The 19781-nt window shown below is 36.6% G+C and overlaps 1 protein-coding gene across 2 annotated transcripts in view; it reads left to right on the top strand.

Moving 5' to 3' along the window:
• The window catches only part of LOC149186035 (succinate--CoA ligase [ADP-forming] subunit alpha-2, mitochondrial), a 230683-nt gene that overhangs the window by 149253 nt on the left and 61649 nt on the right, over positions 1-19781 (top strand). For both annotated transcript variants that reach the window (XM_089410865.1, XM_089410864.1), the window contains exon 5: positions 14787-14848. In XM_089410865.1, the coding sequence (XP_089266991.1) occupies positions 14787-14848 (62 nt within the window). The remainder of the gene's footprint in view (positions 1-14786; positions 14849-19781) is intronic.

The raw sequence follows: 19781 nt of genomic DNA, 5'->3' as shown, positions 1-19781 counted from the left end.
TGAGCTACAGTAGGACATAGTTCTTGACAGAGGGATAAGGACTTTGCGACGGGAAAATGTTGAGTATCTTCGAGTTGGACTCAAAGGTACAAATCCAAGTAAAGCACGATGGATAGAGATTGGAAAAGTGAGGGAAATTTATCCTCACTTACTCGATAACTAAAACCAACTTTTGGTGGTCCAAAAGCTTCCAGTGGGGAGGAGTGATCCAAAATGGATTCAGTTTTGCCTCCGGATCAAAGTCTTCAAATTCAGTTGAAAGTGGGATCAAGTCGAAGTGCTTGACGAGACAATTCCAACGGTGTGAACGACGCGAAAATCCGAGTTCAAATGAAGAAGTTAAGGCCAGTCAAAGTTTCAAGGCAAACTAGGGAAAAAAGTCAAAGTCAAAGAAAGTCAAAGTCAAACTGGTCAACGGTCAATAGTCACGTTAGCAGGACATGTGTCGTCCCAGGAATGCGCCACATGGTTTTGATGACATCAGCAAGGAAGGTGATGTGGCAGTTTTTGATTGGTTCACATGGGCCAATCCGGTGTTGACACATGGCAGCCCGGATTTGCCCAATATTGGCATGCAAATCCCAAAATATGGGGGTCAGGGAGGATCGAACCCCTGACCTCCCGGAATACTAAGATCTCGCCAGATTCCACTCACCGGATGAGCTATTATGCCGCTTGTTCATAATGGCAAGGATAATGTATTTATGGTTTCGGGTTGGAGCCGCCGGGAAAAGGGCCGAACGGTCAGGGTCAACCCCATGACCGCCGGTCCCTTGACATTTAATGTGTGTTATAACCGCGAAAGTACACCATAGTTCAAATCATATACAACCAACCATATCATATATGTATTAACCATATAATCCCACATGCGCCGCGATAATATATCTTGTATATATATATATATATATATATCATAAACATTAATGATAAGCAAGGGATAAGGCGGAAGGGTCGGGCGGAGGTTTCCAACCGCTAACCTTCCAAAACTTACATATACCACGCCTTAACACTAATGTGCTAGCCAACATACCAAGTGGTGGAACTTGGTATTCCATCCGCCCAACATTGTTATAGTGTTATGCAAGTGCCGAACCAGGCCAAAACCACCGATGCGCTTTCCAAGGCAGGTTTTGGTTGTAGAAGCGGTTTTGTGCAACAGAAAGGCGGTTTTGCTACAAGCAGAGGTGGTTTTTGACTTTCCAGGGGGTCTGGAAGTCATTGTGGCCAAATATGGTCGAGTTTATACTCATTTGACTCGAAATTTCGAGTTGGATGCAGTGGTGACGTCCATTTTCTCATCTGAGACTCTGTTTTTGAGCTCATGCCTGTAACAACATTTTTGAAGACAAAATAAAGAGGTCAACACTGGAAGTGAAAGGACCAAGAGACGTAGCTAGGAAGTCTGGTGAACTCCTTTATTAAATTCTGTTGTGTTGATGTGTTTGAATGTGTCTTTAAATGGTTTAATTGTTTATGTTATTCACAATCTTTTCGATTCATTGCGTTAAGTAACATAAGCGAATTCACACATAGTCTATAATACCTTTTTCATTTATGGATCAACATCTCTAGTTATGATCTCTGTAATTGACATCTGAATGCATCGTACAACAATATTGTTGCATTTCTATGGTCCGATCCAATGTGGAGCCTATTCTCTCGAAGGAAATCACAGTGACAATATTTAAGTCCAAACTACAATTTATCCAAGGTCTGCAATGAGACCAAGATCTGTGGATGATTCAAACTTCATCTTTGACTACATTAGTGTGAAGAAACCTGAGCTTGCATATGAAAATAACAAGTCATTTTCTAAAAGGAGTTTGAGTTATATTGCATAAAATACAAGATATCTACAATGACATTCGAATCACAGTGATATTGTTGTGACAAGCATTTAAACCTCTTTATTATGAAGGTCTCTTCTATGGGACAAATCTGTGAAGGGTACAAATCCATGATATGACCATAGATAATAGGAGGAGATATACAGTATATAGAGCCGACTTAATTTCTCTTTGAAGAACAACTTGCAATATATAGAGATCTATCTTGACAATAACTACTTGACTTGATGATGCAAAGAATTTAGGGTTGCGACATTTGGGGATAAAAGAGAACTTGCAAATTGGAAGTCTAGGGTTTACAAAAACCCTAGCAAGATGAGGAAAGGATGAAGAGAAAATATTTAATCAAGCTACAATCAGTGCGTTAATCCTAACAAGATTTTGAACAAGAAAGGTTTAAGGCTTGCTCCCTAGGATTGATTGCTTATGTTGAAAGAAACCCTAGCCTATGCAAGATGATGTGGATGAAGTCTTCTTATAAGATGGATACCAGATGGAGCTGACAAAGTTGCAGGTGAATGCAAGGAGTCCATAGATTAAGAGGGAGCTGACTCTTCTCAAAAGATAAGTATTCTATACCTTTTTTTCTTTTATTAAGACTGTTGTTATTAAGTTTTGGTTAGTCTCTTGTCTATGTATTCTTTTCCTGGTTATAATTGTTCTCCCATATCCTCCTAGTGAGAATTGCAGGAAAAATTAACTAGGATAACCTAGGCTTTGGCAACGAAAGAATGAATAAAGCATAGCTAAGAGGACTTTCCAGATGTAGTCTAGAAGAAGAACTGAGGAGCTAGCAACTTAGAGTATGCCTTGATTGATTATAGAATGAAACATATGACAACATTAAAAGTAAGAAAGTTCTCCCAGTAAGAGGGAGAGGATCATACGATTGCCCTAGTTAGAAGAGTTACCCCAAGATTTCGAAGAGGCCTCATGATTAAAGGAGACCTCGTACTTTGGGAAAGAAGGATCCATGAGCCAAAGGAAAAAATCTTGACTTTAGAAGGAGCTGAAAGTAGAATTTGACATAAAGGACCTTACAACTTGGGACTTGAAGTTACATCGATTGGGTTGGCAGTGCTGATGACGAGTAGAGATACTACTTGTTAGAGAATCATAAAGGCAGAAATATTTTCTTATGTTTGATAATTACTTGTGATGTTCTTGTATTCTTATTAACTTCTTTTTATCTTCTTTAACTTCTTATCATCAAGCAAGTATCAAAACACAAATGCATGAAGAGCAAGACACAATATGTAGTCTCTAAGCTAGGGAAAACCCCCTCTCCTCGGGGAAAACCCAAAATTCTCTTCTCTTCTTCGATAACCAAATCAAATGAGACAACCAAGTCTGTTTGACCAAGACAAAGACCTTCTCCAATCCATCAAGTCAGTGTCCCAAGAAAATTAGTCAAGCTTTGGCCTAATTCTTCACAATTCAACGCAAATAAGTTCTTCAACAAAGGTCTCGACTCTCTGCAACACTGAAGTTCGGCCCTGCAGTTTACTTCAGTCTCCTTTGCACGTGTGGCAGGAAAATAGAGAATTTCAGCTCCCAAAGGTCTCTTCCTTCTTCATTATGATTAATCCTTCTTTGTAATGATAGATACTTCTCTTTAGTCTTCTTTGCACTTCCTTCTTCACTTCAAAAATTGTAGATCAAATTCATGGATGGATGATCTCATAATAGGTCGAATGCTTAACTATTTATAGTGATTCGAAGCTCCTCTATGAGGCCGACATGAAGAGTGGGCAGACTGACTTTATGGAGGAGGCTAATCTTACAATATAAACTCTTTTACAAATTTGTTTCTTGATATACAAAGCGCAAGAAGGGTATATAACATGATGACATGGACAATGACTTATGATACGAAACCTAGAAGCACACAATGGGTGCTTTGACCTAGAAACAATATAAATAGAGCATGAAATCCATGCTTATAAATAATTTTCTTGTACAATAAATTTTCTATATCTTTCTTTTGACAAATATATTACATCATGACCCAAATACAATTATGAAGGCCGATACTAGTTACATTTCTCAATGCTCTCTCTTAACTAGGGAGCTATTCATAATTGTTCAACCAGTACAAGGTTGACCTCAATTTGAAATGTTCCAAGAAGAGTACAACAACATACACAATGTTAGGGATATTAGAATTGCCAAGGTATCAAACACATCAAATATCCAATTGTCAATGACACTATTTCACGAATCCATCCACTTCAAGGATCCAAGTGTCATCTCCAAGACACTAATACAAGGATCTAAGACACTTATAGGGACTAAGGTGTCATCAAGGCAATACGCCACTATAGGTACCATCAAGCTACAACCCCTGGTATCAATTCAACTGGATATAGATACCATCTAGGCCTTTATGCCAAGACACCAACCCTCAGGGATCCAGGTATCATCAAGGTTAAACACAACAACGAAGCTCCACATGACCAAGATATGCTCCCACACCGGGATCCAAAGATCATCAAGGCCAAACCACAACATGAGATCTCAATACCAACTTGGCCAAGATGTCCTCCCAAGTACCATCATATAGGCAATTTATGATTCTCATCTCTTCCTCTCAACCAAATCAGAGATATCCACCAATGCAAACATGCTTCAATCTTTTCAGGGAGAGAACAACACATCGGCCACCTGTTCAACCATTAGAACATCTAGTAGCTTCACGACCCCAACCAGTACTAGTACTTTATCTTCAATATGCTAGCATAAACTCCGAGATCCTTAACCATTCTGATGTTGCTTTGGTCATCATATTATCTAAACAAATCTCCACGGAAGCTTCCTTTTCCAATCTTTCCAACAACACCAAACTCAGTCTTAAGACTTCTCAAAACATTTGAATCTTGTTCACAACTTCATCAATCACAAGAAACTATCAGTAGTGCTTTAGCCATTCTTCGATCTTCATCTTTCCTCATATCCTTTACTATATGTATAACTCTAAGTCATGTCACATCACGTTCTTCCTTTCAACTATGGAGGATGTACATTCTCATTTATCCAAGCTCCCTCTCAACAAAGGGAAATAAGTCCGTTATTAACTTCATTCTTCTAGCCACACATGCTCTTCCTTTTGTATTATCATCAGAGAACTTCAACCTTCCAGAACATTATTTCTTAATATGACAACAAAGTCACCTTTCAATCAACAATGTAAACTTCAATGTCATCAAGGATCTTACAACTCCCTCTTTCGATCATGCTCAATATCATCATCAGGTCATCATCAAGTATGAGGTAGGTAAGCTTCTTCAACATCTTGAAGGTAATGTACCTGCAAAATCTTCAACACCAAGTGCAACCAAGCACAAATATATATGTACAAGAGCATGAAATTAACTTTATTGATCTAGGGTTATCATGTCATCACAAGGAGAGCATCTAGAACTATTAAAACTTAGATATTCAAAACATAGACCTAGTTAGCAATCAACTAGTGTTTACATTTTCATGCCCTATATTCTTTCATCAACTTTTGCTAGGGTTTTGTCACAAACCGTAGATACCATCATCAAAACTTCAATATCAAACCTCAGATACTCAACAACTAAATCATATTAGAGTTTCAATCATACAAAATCCTATACGCCTAGGGTTTCATTCCTAGGATTAACTATTTTGTCATAAACCCTAGTCAATATCATCAAACCCTAAAAACTTTTAGATAAGCAACCTAAACAAGTTAGGGTTTCAGTTATAGCAAAAGCATCTAAACCTAGGGTTTTATATTCATGCCCTAGGATCTTATATCAACTACTATAAGGGTTTTGCCATAAACCCTAGATATTGTTACATACCCAAAAAGCTAGGGTTTCATCATGTGTTCATTAACAAACCTTAAAAGGGTAAGGTTTTATAGTGCACCCTAAAGGTTAGGGTTTTACCAAAGTGAACGAAAGATAGATAGTACAACAAGGGTTGATTTAATCTTAATATTAATCACCCTAACAATATAAGAATCCTTCATGATTCTATAGCAAAACTCTAGACATGAGTGAGTTAGTAATGTAAAAGCAAATTTAAAGCCAAAATGATAGTACCTTCTTATATGAAGAAGCCCTGCTACAAATCTTGTAGTCTTAAATGTACCTTGATTTGCTACTTTCACAAACCTTGTAAAGCTTCTGAAACAAAACTTCTTTCATGGTTCAAGTCTTCCTTTGGAGCCTTCCTCTGAATCTAGCCATAATCCTTAAGCATTCTTTTATGTCTAAAATCTTTAGAATATACTTCTAAAGGAAAAATATAAGAAAAAGGATTATATTTGAGCACAATAATAAAGCTAGATATAGAGAACTAATGAAAGTGATAAGGAATACTTATCTTTTGTGAGAAGGTGAAAGCCTCCTCTTGCATAAGATCATTATTTCTTTCTGCAACATATACTTAGTTCTTCAAGATTTCAAGATACCATGAATACTGTAGGGATGCCGAGGCCAAGAGCTGCCTTCAAAGGTGATTAACTGTAGTTTCATAATCGTTCAAACTTGATAACAACTTCCTTCATACTTTCTTGATCTATGCAACCTTCTTTTGAATTTCAATAAGGGTAACATTTTCTGCACATGAATTATATGACAATCCTTTATCATAGAAAAAGAGATCTGTCGGGTTTTTTGTTTTACTTAGAGTGAGGATGGTTGCTATACTCAGATTACTTTGTATCACATAGGTGGATCACAGTGCATAGATCTTGTACTGACAATTGTCATATGGATCTGAATGTATCACTGTCATATGACCTATTTGTAATTATGTGTCACAATCTCAACTAGCCATATGTTGATTTTATACTTTTTAAAATATATTGTAGTCAATAGATTGTTGTTACTCATACAATAACTTCTAAGGTGACTATCACATTCATGTTTGGGTAACTGCCATGTTTGTCTTATCATCGAGGTTTGTCTTGTCAAACCTTGGCATCATATTTGGAATGTTATGTATCTTATATCTCTGAAATGTAACTCGCATTACATAAGTATTGTAGCTCGCATCACAAAAAAATTGATGTCATTTTGAATCTGTAGCTCATATTACACAAGTACTGTAGCTCGTATCATATAAGTATTGTTCCTTAAGGAGCTCGCATCGTTACAAAATTATAGCGCCACAAAGAGCTCACATATTTTCAAAATTTTAGTATCATAGGAAGCTTATTTTTACAGAAGGATAATGTCATATGAAGTTCGCCTATATTCCTTAGACCTTCTTCTATCTTTTCCTTAGAGTCTTTGTATTTACTTCCACAGAGCACCGAATTGATTTAGAGATATGCCAACTTCAAGAAGATGATGAGAGCAAGAAATCTTCAAGCTACCTTTTTGTCCTTCTTCTCCTTTACCTCAACTCTGATACCATGTTAGAAAATCACACAAGCAGAAGGATTCTCTTATCCTTGATAATTAGTTGAGATGTTCTTGTATTCTTATTAACTTCTTTTTATCTTATTTAACCTCTTATCATCAAGCAACTATCAAAACATAAATGCATGACGATCAAGACACAAGATGTAGGCTCTAAGCTAGGGAAAAACCCCTCTCTGAGGGGAAAACCCAAAATTCTCTTCTCTTCTTCAAGAACCAAATCAAATGAGACAACCAAGACCCTTTGACAAAGACAATTACCTCCTCCAATCCATCAAGTTAGCCTCCCAAGAAAATTAATCAAGCTTTGGCCTATTTCTTCACAAGTCAACACAAATTAGTTCTTCAACAAAGGTCTCGGTTCACTGTGCAACACTGAAGTTCGGCCTGCACCTTCGGCCCTGCAATTTACCTCAGTCTCCTTTGAACGTGTGGCAAGAAAATAGAGAATCTTGGATCCTAAAGGTCCCTTCCTTCTTCGCTATAATTATTCCATATTTGTAATGATAAAGATCTCTCTTTAGACTTATTCACACTTCCTTCTTCACTTGAAAAATTGCTGATCAAATTCATGGATGGATGATCTCATAATAGGTCAAATGCTCAACTATTTATAGTGGTTTGAAGCTCCTCTATGAGGTTGACATGAAGAGTGGGCGGGCTGACTTGATGGAGGAGGCTAATCTTACAATATTGACTCTTTTACAAATATATTTCTTGATATACAAAGCCCAAGAAGGGTCTATAACATGATGACATGGACAATGACTTATGATGCAAACCCTAGAAGCACACAATAGGTGCTTTGACCTAGAAACAAAATAAATAGAGCATGAAACACATGCTTATAAATAATTTTCTTTTACAATAAAATTTCTATTTCTTTCTTTTGACAAATATATTACATCATGACCCAAACACAATTATGAAGACCGATATTAGTTACATTTCTCAACACTATTGATGATTGGGATCTAGTATGGTTTCCTGGAAGAGTATGAAGCAAAATTTTGTTGCACTGCAGAGGCAAAATATGTGGTAGTTGGTACAATTAGTTGTGAAGTAGTTTGGCTCCATAAAATGTTTGATGGACTATTTGACAACATGCTGGATTTGATCGTGATACTCTACAAAGATGGTCAAGAACCCGTTTTTTCATAGAAGATGGAAACTCTTGATGATTCAAGAGTATGGTGCAGATAAGAGCTGAGAGCTACAACAGATCTCCATGAATGAACAGGTAGCCGATGCATTGATGAAGTCCCTTCCTAAGGGAAAGGATGAGTATTTTTTAGACAAGCTTGGGCTTGTGGATATCTCCTCCCTGGTTAAGAGGGAGTGAGGATGGACACCTTATTCTCCATGTGTCACGTACTATGGCTAGGACTAACAACATGAACACGGGTAGGGAGGATGGTGGATTGGATAAGCATCAAGGACGGACATTCTTGAGATCTTTTTTTGTGACCAAGACTAATAGCCGTTAGTCAAGTACATTGTTCTAATATTAGAATGATCCGGTGTACGAACATTTCCTTGGGATTAGGAGGAAATGGTCATGTGAGGACATACCTTGATGAGTATTATGTGCCTTGAGAGGTGGTGGTGTCCTATTGAATGCTTCCCAATATTGTGCTTTGAACTAGTGGAGAAATAGAGCGTACTTGAAGGCCTTGATGATTTGACAATGCTGGCTATGACGATGTTATCATCATTGATGCTTATCAATCTAGATCCTTTCTTATAGAAGTTCTCAACTTGAGAATATCCTGATAAGTCATTATGAATATCTCCCTAGTTAAGAGGGAGTGTTGGAATTGTAACTAGGTTTGGTCTTCATAATTGTCATTATGTAAAAACAAAAGAAGAAAACATATTATTATGTTCTAGCATGTTCTTCATGCTTTGTTTTGGTCAAAAGAAAATGTAAAAGGGCATGTTCTTTGTGACCCTTGTGAAAAGAAGAAAATTTGAATTTTTGTAAGTGTCATTTGTCCTTCCAAGTTGCCAAGTCAGCCCTCTAGAAAGACAAGTTGGCCTACACAAAGGACGCGTCTCTTCACATAAGCGAACAACTATATATTGGCACATATCCTCCACCATATGGCATATAATTCTGGTATCCTTCTGTTGAAAAAGAGATTCGGGCCTGTAGAATGAAATCTTAGTTACGTTCTTCTGAAATACAACAAGCTTCCTAAGGCACCTTCTTCTGTGGTATGCGAACAAGATGAGACACATACTTTTGTGATATACAAGAAAATTGAGAGAGATGCTCTCCTTTGATGATTCGAGTTTTAGAGCTACTTGATGATGCAAACTTTAGAAGCATCTAAGGGCAGACATATGGCAGATTGGTTGACTATCTTATGGCAGACTTCATGTTCAGATTTGGTGGAGGGTTGACTTAGTAATTGGATCTAGTTGGGTTAGATGTGACTTGGGTTTCTCTTGTTGATGTGGTTTTTTCCCTGGCCTTTGGCCTAATTCTTGTGTTCTTTGTCTTTCTTGCAATGTGTTTGTATAATTGCTTGATGACCTATTGAATGAAGTGAACAGTAAATGAAAAACATATATACAAATAATCACAAGTAATTATCATGTTAAGAAATTCTCTATTGCACTTGAATTTCAACAAGTTAGAACGTTGACCAGAGTTGACCATAGATTTCTGAGTTGAATTTTGACAGAGTTGACCAGCATTGACCAACAACCGTTTTTGACCAGGTTTGAGTGGAAATTTGACTTGTATTCTTGGCACATATTTCTAGACATTCTGATTTGTAAATCTTGCTGAAAAGACATTTTCTCCTCAACAAAAAAGAGTGTTGGGTGTTCATTCGGATTGGGTTTCCCATGTGTGAAATATTGCGTCTATTGTGCATGGTTATCTCTCTATGATCTTTATTGTTTTTGCTGCATTTACAGTTGAGATTTTCTGGGTGTAATTATTCAATGATAATAGTGGCATGAAAAGAAAATACTATTTGAAAATTAATTAGGAAGTAATTATCAGTTGAGAAAATTATATTCTACTGAACATGCTATAGAATTTCAACATCTCTCTCCAGAGAATTCAGTCTCTCCTTGAGAAAATCACTTTCCCAAAAGTGTTGTAGCTGCCTCTCTTCTCTGGCTATGTGTTCACCTCTCCCTTAGGCTTTCATGTATAATCTTCATTAAGCCTAAATCCCTAACCCTAGGAGATCAATGGTTGAGCTTATTTCTAAGTCATTTAAATAATTTTATTATTTATGCTTAGAAAATGACTTATTAGTCCACAATAATTAATTGACTGTAATTATTGTACTTTGTAATCAATGGTTGTACTTTTTCTCTTGGGGAGTACTTATCTTTCCTTGAAGTTTGTGATCTTCAGGTCTATATGGTCGAATGCATGAGATTGAAGCTAGTGATGTGTTTTGTATTGTCCTGCTTTGAATCTGCATTATATGCTATCGTGAATTGATAATCTGGCTTTTGTACTTCTACTTTCCTGCCTTCCATTCTCAATTTTATAGTGGCATAAGGACATGTCTTCACAACTATGCTCCAGTGTCCAATTCTTCCTACACTAACAACAATTGTTTTTCTTCTTTGCCCCTCTTTGATTCTTGACTAGATGTGTTTGAGTCATTTTTTGTTTGAAGGTATATAGTTTTTTATTGTTGCATCTGTGTGTTGGCAACCATTTGTCACCACAATATCTACATTTGTTTATTGTTTTTTTTGGTATCTAGAGGAATCGACAACTAGGCTAGTCTTGTACTTGCATGACACGAGGTTGATTCCAACCGCTACCACTATAACGTCTAGGCGCGTACGTATGCCACTTTCACACGCACAATCGAATCGGGGGGCTTTGAACCACATAACTCCTCACACATAATACTTCATTTACACGACAATCCCCAGTTGACCTGCTCCTAAGGGGCTTTGTTTATTGCTTTCTTATCTGAGTCTTGATACCACTTTTCATCTTCTTTGGTGAATGGTGACATGTTGAATTTGCTTTTTTGTTGAATTGATTTTGTTGCATGTCTAGCTTCCTCAATTGTTTTAGGGTTCCATAGTTTTATTTCACTACAGATGTAATCTTTCAATCCATAGATGTACAACAATTGCTCATTAGTGAACCCAAGTTGTCTGGTAGCCTGAACTTCCCATTCATGCATATAATCGTTCACATTTCCTTTCTATTTAAGATGTACAAAGTTGTTGTACAAGTCATCGTCTTCTTCCTCATGACACCTTTTTAATAAGGTAATTGTGAAGTTTTGCCAATGAAAAGAATGAGCATCACATTTTTTTGTTCACCATAAAAACCAATCATAAGCTTCCCCTTCTAAGTTGTTTGAAGCTATGTAATTGTGAAGTTTTGCCAATGAAAAGAATGAGCATCACATTGTTTTTGTTCACCATAAGAACCAATCATAAGCTTCCCCTTCTAAATTGTTTGAAGCTATCATTATTTTGTCTCTTCTATCTAACGGGGTCTGATTCAAAAATTCCTTCCATTTTGTTAATCCATACAACTGCTCCCCTAGGGTCCCTTCCATCATACTTCAGTAATTCCTTCTTAATTTGTTGATGATTTCTATCTCGAATTCTTGTGTGATACTTACTGCCTGAAAAAAATTACTTTTGGTGCTTCTTGGTGGTGCTGTTCGCTCGTATGTTGTGATTGTGGGCTTGGTGTTGGTTTCTAGTAGGTTAAGGGTTCTGCAATTAATGCATCTACCCTTTTGGTTAGCTGGTCAATAATTTCTCCCTAAAAGTTAAGTATCCTTGTTGCTTCGTCTTTGTTGTCGTTTCTCACTCTTAATGTGATTTGCCATCAATTCTTAGATTCCTCTATTAATTTGTCAATTTTGTCTCCTTTTTCTATTAATTTATTAATTTTTTCCATCAACTCTTTTTGTCGTTCCACCAACTCTGTTTGTGCCTTTTCAACGTTGCTGAGATGATACCTTACTCTGTTGACTTCATCTCTATATCGATTGACTTTGGCCTGTAATTCGTCGTTGCTAACCATTTTGAGGTTGGCCCTTTTCCTTGTGGACCCTGCTTTCTCTTCCTTTTATATTATTTTTATTTTTAATAAAGTGATTTATAATAATAAATTGTTAAATCGACTTTAATTTATGAATGAAATAAAGTGACTTAAATAATTTAATAATTAATAAAGTGACTTTATGACAGTTATTAAGTGACTTTAATAATGAATTAGTAAAGTTAACTGATGCCTCTTTGTACAGCTGTGACTGTGCTGTATTTATCTGCGGTTTGACCAATTCATGATAGGTGGATAGGGCAGTGAATGACAGTGGACGAATGGGCATAGCCGGATAGTGAGTGGGACAGGGAATTTCATGCGGCGGTGGGAATGACAACAGGGAGCAACCAGTCAATGAGCGGGAAAAGTTTGTTGGAGGGCAGGACTGTGAACTTCAGCCAGCAACAATAGGGAACGGTGTGGCAGGCAGCAAGACAATGGCGGAACGAGTGGCATTAAGTGGAACTGACAGTGGCAGATAGGGATGGCAGAGGAGCAGGGGACTAAATTGCAGCACAGTGTACAAACCTATAGAACAGGATGAAGTGTGAGGGCAACACAGAATGTGTGCGGTGGACTCAGAGATGTCACCTAAACGTGGCTTTTATACCAGTGTTACGAACAGTTTTAGTTTCTATGTGTGTAGACAATATATTTGTATTTGTATAAATGTATTGATTTATAAATAATTGATAGAATGAAAGATGTTGATACAATAACCCTTGTGACGATTTACTTTATTGTACTGATTAATCATGAGGTGAAAGGGTACATGCCCCTTGACTTTTTGTTTAATTAATTAATTGATTACTATTAGTATTACTATTTATGTTTATAACAGTACTCTACAACAAGCAAGAGAAACATTTGTCCAACCAGCATCAACAACAAATAAGAGAAACATAGGAAAAGACATTTGAAATTTGGAAGTTGAAAAAAGGCAAGAAGAGATAATGAAATTTGAAAGAAAATGAAGTTCACTTGGCATTTTGGTCTTCGTCTCCTGAATAGCCATGTCAAAGCCAAATGTTCCACCTACCATCCTATATATCTCCATTTATTTAGACATCTCCACACATTCTCGCGGAGATGGCACTATCCTTTGCACACAAGTGAGGAATCGATCCATCATCTCAACATCAAATCTGAAACCACAGGACTAAAAAAATATGGGGTTGATTTAGATCGCTGTAGCATGAATGGGGCGATGGAGTGTATTGTTCCATCGCTCATCAATCACTCTTCATATCAGTAGGCAATTCTTGAACTGATCATCCCCTTTGTCCTCATAATTGATGAACCTTTACCAAAGGTTTGCTAATGGCTCACACCTACTCCACTCCTGCCCAAAAGCTCTCTTGATATGAAACTAGCCTACATATGGCCTCCCCTTCCGGTTTATGGTTAAATGTTAAAGCATGCCACTCATCTCAAAGGAACATTCTCTTCACCTGCCACATAGAAGTCAAGATAGCCCAAAGAGATATGAAGCTAGTGGCAAATTGTGTGATGACAGGACGCGTGAACTCCTTGTTATTTGTGAATCTTCTCATCAAACTAAGCACAGATGCATGATTATATATAAATTTTGTTATGCTCTTGGCTAATTCAACAATGTTCCTGGTAAAAGGAATTTTTCCCATACCATTTAAAATCAAATCAATAAAATGTGCAGCGCAACGAGTCCAAAACAAGGTGGGATACCTCAGCATAAGCAGCCTGCCATCAGCAACATAATTAGCAATGTTATCTGTTATGACTTGGACAACATTCTGTGGGCCTAACTCTTGAAGGAACCCATCCAACAACTCACATGATAATGTGCAGAATCGCAGATGCATCACCATGTTTAATGAACATTGTCTCCCCCGGACAATAAACCAAAAAGTTAAAAAGGGTTGGTGTATCATATTATTCTTGCAATGATGCTATTGACTGTCAGTATATCATGTTGCTTATCATAGTCATATGCAGAAACAGATATTGAGGTGGGCAGCTTTCAAATTCAAACTAAAACACAAATTGAATTTGTACATTTTTGGTTTAATGTATTTCATAACTCTTGAATACATAACAAACCTGGGAAGGGAACACGCTTCTCTTGAGCATTGCTATTTGTTTGTTTTGTGGTCCCTTAAGTTTTAAATATTTACAAGCTGAAGAGTGGTGGAGTTTATATTTGCGATTTTTTCTGAAATTAAGTCTTCCTTGGAATAGAAACAATGTTTACAGTGGGTTAATACAAAAAAGTGGTTGCACATGCAACCTCCATAAGCATAGAATAGGCAAAATAAAAAAATGTGGCTTGGCTTAAGCCAAAACACCTGCAATCATAGTGTGAAGAGCTGGCATGGTTTCTTCAGTTTTGTTATCCTCGGGCCTATATTTGCAATTGAATTTATTGTCCTACGAGAATATTCTATTTTGGTACTGGTAGCATTTTTGCAGAATGAATTAATCTCTTTGCTGGCATTCTCCCAGGCATCGTTCTGATAGGAGAAATTGGAGGAACCGCGGAGGAGGATGCTGCTGCATTTATTAAGGTATATATAAATATCTTATAAGCTGCTTTAAATTTTGCAAGTTGTTTTCATTTATGAGTTGTAGGATTATGTTGTATACTTTAAATCGAACTATTGCTGTTCCTGACATGCTTATTTTTCCTTCCTTGCTTGCAATTGAATGTATGTAATACAGTTTGCAGGTAATGAAATGACGGAACACATAGTAGTTTGGCATCAAGCAAAATAAATTGGGTGATTTATTACTAACAAATGTGAACTTGGTCTCCAATCTTAATTTGTTGAACTAATGAGTGGTAGGACCTTTGACATGACTTGGAATGGTCTGGTCTGAAACATGCCTGAATATAAGTGTGTGACAGAATAGTAATAACTCCATGAGAGGAACTCTTGTAGCATTCAAGGACATGATTAATTACTATATTCATGTGCCAAGGTTCATTCCCTGTTATTTAGCGCCTTGGCATAGGACATCTCATTTATACTATAATATTATATGCAAGGGGATTTGGGTGTACTTAGTAGCTCCTTATAGCTATTGTAGCTCAGTTAAGCACATGTACGTCTTGCTTCAATTTTTTCCTTCAGTCCTACTTTTGTTGAATTGGGTTTACAAGCAGCTCCATTTACTAGCTTTTATTGAGAAGTAGTTGTGCTTCATTTTGTATTGAAAAGGAACCTCTGGAAGTTCAGTTCCTACATAAAATTATTGAATGCAGTCTTTGGATGATCAATTTTTAAAATCTTATTTTTCTACCTTCATGCTTGTAAAAAATGATTATTTTGTAGCTTCCATCTAACAGGGTTAGTTATATTTTAGCTTTTTTGTCTTAAATTAGTGAATATGGCAGTGCAATATTTATCTCTGCTAGTCCACCAATTTGACAAAAACCATACTGGTGAAGGTGTGTCACTTAGCTTTTCCATTTTCAGTATTCAGTGAACTGTACAATTGTGCTCTGAACCTCCTTGACAGAGATTCCTATCCACCATAGGGGCTTTCAAACCCCTATTAGAGTTAAGTTTTGGTTGCGGAGGTGCTCAGAAGAACTAATGACTTATGACATTCAGATGAAAGTTTAAAATATGGACATGCCTTTCTTTGGCATGTGCTTTCCATACCTATGCAATGTTGGGTCAAACCAGTGGCGATGGTCATCTTATTTTTTAATTTTTTTTCTTCTTGTTTAATTTTACTTCAGCAATTAATAGGCACCTGCCAGTATATTAATTTCCAATGTTGCGAAATATCATTTTGGCGAACATATCACCAATGGTTTGTAATATAACTTTATCAACAAGATTGGAGAAAATATCAGCAAACTTAAAATGGCACAAAAATATTCATTTTCTAAACATCTAAAGCAACAATTAAGATCAAACAAACAATTTTGCACATAAATACAAAAATAAAACTAATACAGAAGGTGTATAAGCATTAAGGTGTTAAGTGATACGTCATACAGCGACACTAAATCATGGTAGTCGTCCTGATACAAAATCACCTCAAAAAATAATAAATGTATCTCACGATTCATCATCACAAGTTATCTAGATTTTACAATGATAAATATACTTATGAAATCATCTTCCGATACCAGGACCAGTGGTGCTTGGCTTTATACATCAGGGAGGCTTCTGGGTTTTGATCATCTTTGCTCAGAGCACTCACATCACTGGACGTATCAAGATGATCACCTTCTCCTTCCCTGTGCTCACAGAGGTACTAAGAGGTGGGCAGAGAGAATTTCACCACCTCGGTTTTCAATTCTTAAGACGTTGGGGATACTCCTGACCTCCACTCGTGAGACCAAGGTTGATAAGAGTTTGGAAGTCAATGTCATATCAACAAATTTATTGCAGAGTGTCTAGAATATATGTTATAAAAATATTAGAAAACTTAGAACAATGCAAAAATGTTATTTTTTTCATATTTTTAGAGATGTAAAGCAACAACAACATAAAAAAAACACAATGCTACATAAATATGGAAATAAAACTGATATATAGGTTGAATAAGATGTCAAGTGGTACTGCATATGATACTGAAATATGATTAGCCACCTTGAGCCATAAATCCTGAGAGGATGATACAAAATCACATAAAAAAAAACAAATATATCTCATGAGATGAGTCAGGCAATGAAAACAACCAATTTCCACTTCTTTGCTTGATGGCAAATAGTCATGGTATTTTTAGAGCTCAATCCCATAACTCACTTTTGCCAAATGAGGGTTAAAAGACCAAGAATTGAATTATAAGGTGATATTGATGTAGACAGGGTGGTAATTTCCATGTTATTGTGATAATTACTGAAATTATCATGATAAGTTGAAATTATTGTGATAATTTCAAAAAATGAAATTATTGCAATAATTGGATTAGTTTTAAAAAAATAAATTATTGTAATATCATTGCTGCTTGGATTTTTCCACAAGTTTTTTTTTTTTTTTTTTTTTTTTTATGAGTAATGGTGCACATATGCTAAGGCATTTACTGGAATATTTAACTTTTCCCACTGTTTTTCCACATCTATACAAATATGATTATACAAGTTCACATCTCTAGGCTGAACAACGTCCTTAATTTGGCCTAGCATGGTGTCCATTTGCTCAGCATCTCCTTGGGTTGATCTGAATTTCCAAATTGGTATAAATTTGCATGGAGAACTACAAAGCATACCTCACTTGTGACAAAGAAAACTATCAAGAACATTGTTCTTTACCACATTAGCACCATATCTATCAGTGCTAATGTCATCCCACTCATCACTGTCACACCCAAAGCCCATCTTACCCTCAAGAGGCACCTGAAGGTGAGGAAATAGCTAGCAAATTTAGTCTCTGCACTCTTATGTAGTTGCAATCTAGAGTAAGTGCCATAAAATAATTCACCCTGGTATGCTCTTGGTGAGTTTATTTCCTTTTTTTGTACAAGTAATTAATCCATCCAAAGCCTCTATGCTTGACAATATCATGCATCAAAAGGTTCAATATGTGTACCAAACATCTACACCAAAAGATGTGCAGACGTTCCCACTTAAGGATTTCTACCACTCCCAATTTATCACATTATCAATGATTATTTGAATTGTATTATGACAAACATCATTAATCGTTTGTAGTAGCTGCTTTGAAATGTTTTGAGCAGTTGAAATGATTGATAAGGAGTCCTGTGTTGCAAGAAACACTACACTACCCAAAACTCCAAGAACATTTGTCAAATGTTTTTTCACATTTTTCGAATGAATATATACTCCACTATCTGCCTACTCATCTGTGAATCGTGTCAGATCTCTTTGATTTTTTTCTTTTTCCCTGTCTAGTAGTGCTGTTCTTAGCTTTCTCATACTTAATGGATTGTATCATTGCCAATATTTTTTCATGGAATGGACCATATAATGCCAATATGGGGAGTGGAGAACATTAAATGGTATATCACATGCATAGAGGAACCACACAAATTTTGCATCCACTTCATCCCTACCATCATCGTTAAGGAAATCTGCAATTATTCTTCTAGATCCACCTAATGTTTCTCTAGCATGAGGGGATGCAAATGTGGCATGGCTAAATCTAGATGATGTGTCAATTTTACCATGCATTCTTTGTGGAGCTTCCTCTATCTTGATATATTTTTTTTGTCTTCCTTTGATACCTTAAGGAAAATTAAGATCTCAATGGTCACCTTATTATCATCACTCCCAAACCTCACAAAGATACCTTTTCATGTGGGTATATGAGCTAGTGTTATGTTTTCATTGATGACAATCATGCCTACATAAAAATTTAGGGGCTCCCCATCCTTCCCCCTCCTAAGATTTGTCACATACTTCCAAAAATGTGTGAATGAACTTTGAAGTTTTGCTTCTAACTTCATTGCCACTTTCATCTTCATCCCATTCCAAAGTTCCCTTATGTTCATATAAGGGGTCACCATGACTATGGCTGTTGTCCTCTTCTTCCCTCTCATGCCTGTTTCTGACCAACACCATGAGAGTCAAAATTGAAAGAATAAACGACAAGAAGAACATTTTCCTCAAGTCTTAGATGACGAACTTGCAATAGAATGAGGGAGAAGAAGAAATGGGAAAGAGTAGATTGTTAGAGAATAGTAAAATTCCAAAAACAAACAAGACAAGAATATATAAAACATTACAAACAATAGGTTTTTAGCTTACCTGCTTAACTCTCAAACTATTTGTAGTAGTAGAATGTGATTTTGATGGCTTTTGTTCTCTCCTCCATGCTCTCACAAATTTACTTACCTCAAAAGCTATGTGGAAGATTAAGCTGCCCACTACAAACTTAAGCTCTCAAAGATGAATATAAATGAGGAAAATAGGTGGGTGGGAAGGGAGGGTTGGACAGGTTTTCCCCCTTGAGTTTTAAAACGTATGGTGGAGCTTGCTACTTCTAATAGGGGTGGGTAGCATCCGAATCCCCTAGGGAACATGGTCACTAAAATACTCTCGATGGGGATGTTTTAGGAAACGTACACCCCATGCATTGTTGCTCGAAGCATGGTTTCAGATTAGAAATGTCCCATAATAGGATGGTCCCATTATCCCTACATGAGACCTATGCAACAATGTCGAGTCCATGCTTGAGACAACTCTTGCCTCACAACAAACACCCTTCATACTCATTTAGATCTCAATGTAACGAACAAAGTTCGTCTTACTCAGAGGAATGCTCTGAGTAAGATGAACTTTGTTCGTTACATTGGTATCAGAGCATTCCTTTGAGTAAGACGAACTTTGTTCGTTACATTGGTATTAGAGCTGTTCGATCCTCTACCAACAATCGTTGCACAAAGCCAATCTGATCTGGCCTTTGGCCATTGATATTTGTCAACCTTGTTGTTGTTGAAGCATTTCACTACAAGAATTTTGGAGATTCTCCATTTCGCAGCTAAGCCTCTGGCCATTATATATATATATATATATATATA

Source organism: Pinus tabuliformis, chromosome 3_1 (assembly GCF_031772625.1).
Source record: "Pinus tabuliformis cultivar Carrire ecotype Pingquan chromosome 3_1, CPIR1, whole genome shotgun sequence".
In the NCBI taxonomy this organism is placed as follows: domain Eukaryota; kingdom Viridiplantae; phylum Streptophyta; class Pinopsida; order Pinales; family Pinaceae; genus Pinus; species Pinus tabuliformis.
Note: the sequence above shows the minus strand (reverse complement) of the source record. Positions and strands in the feature narration are given on the sequence as shown.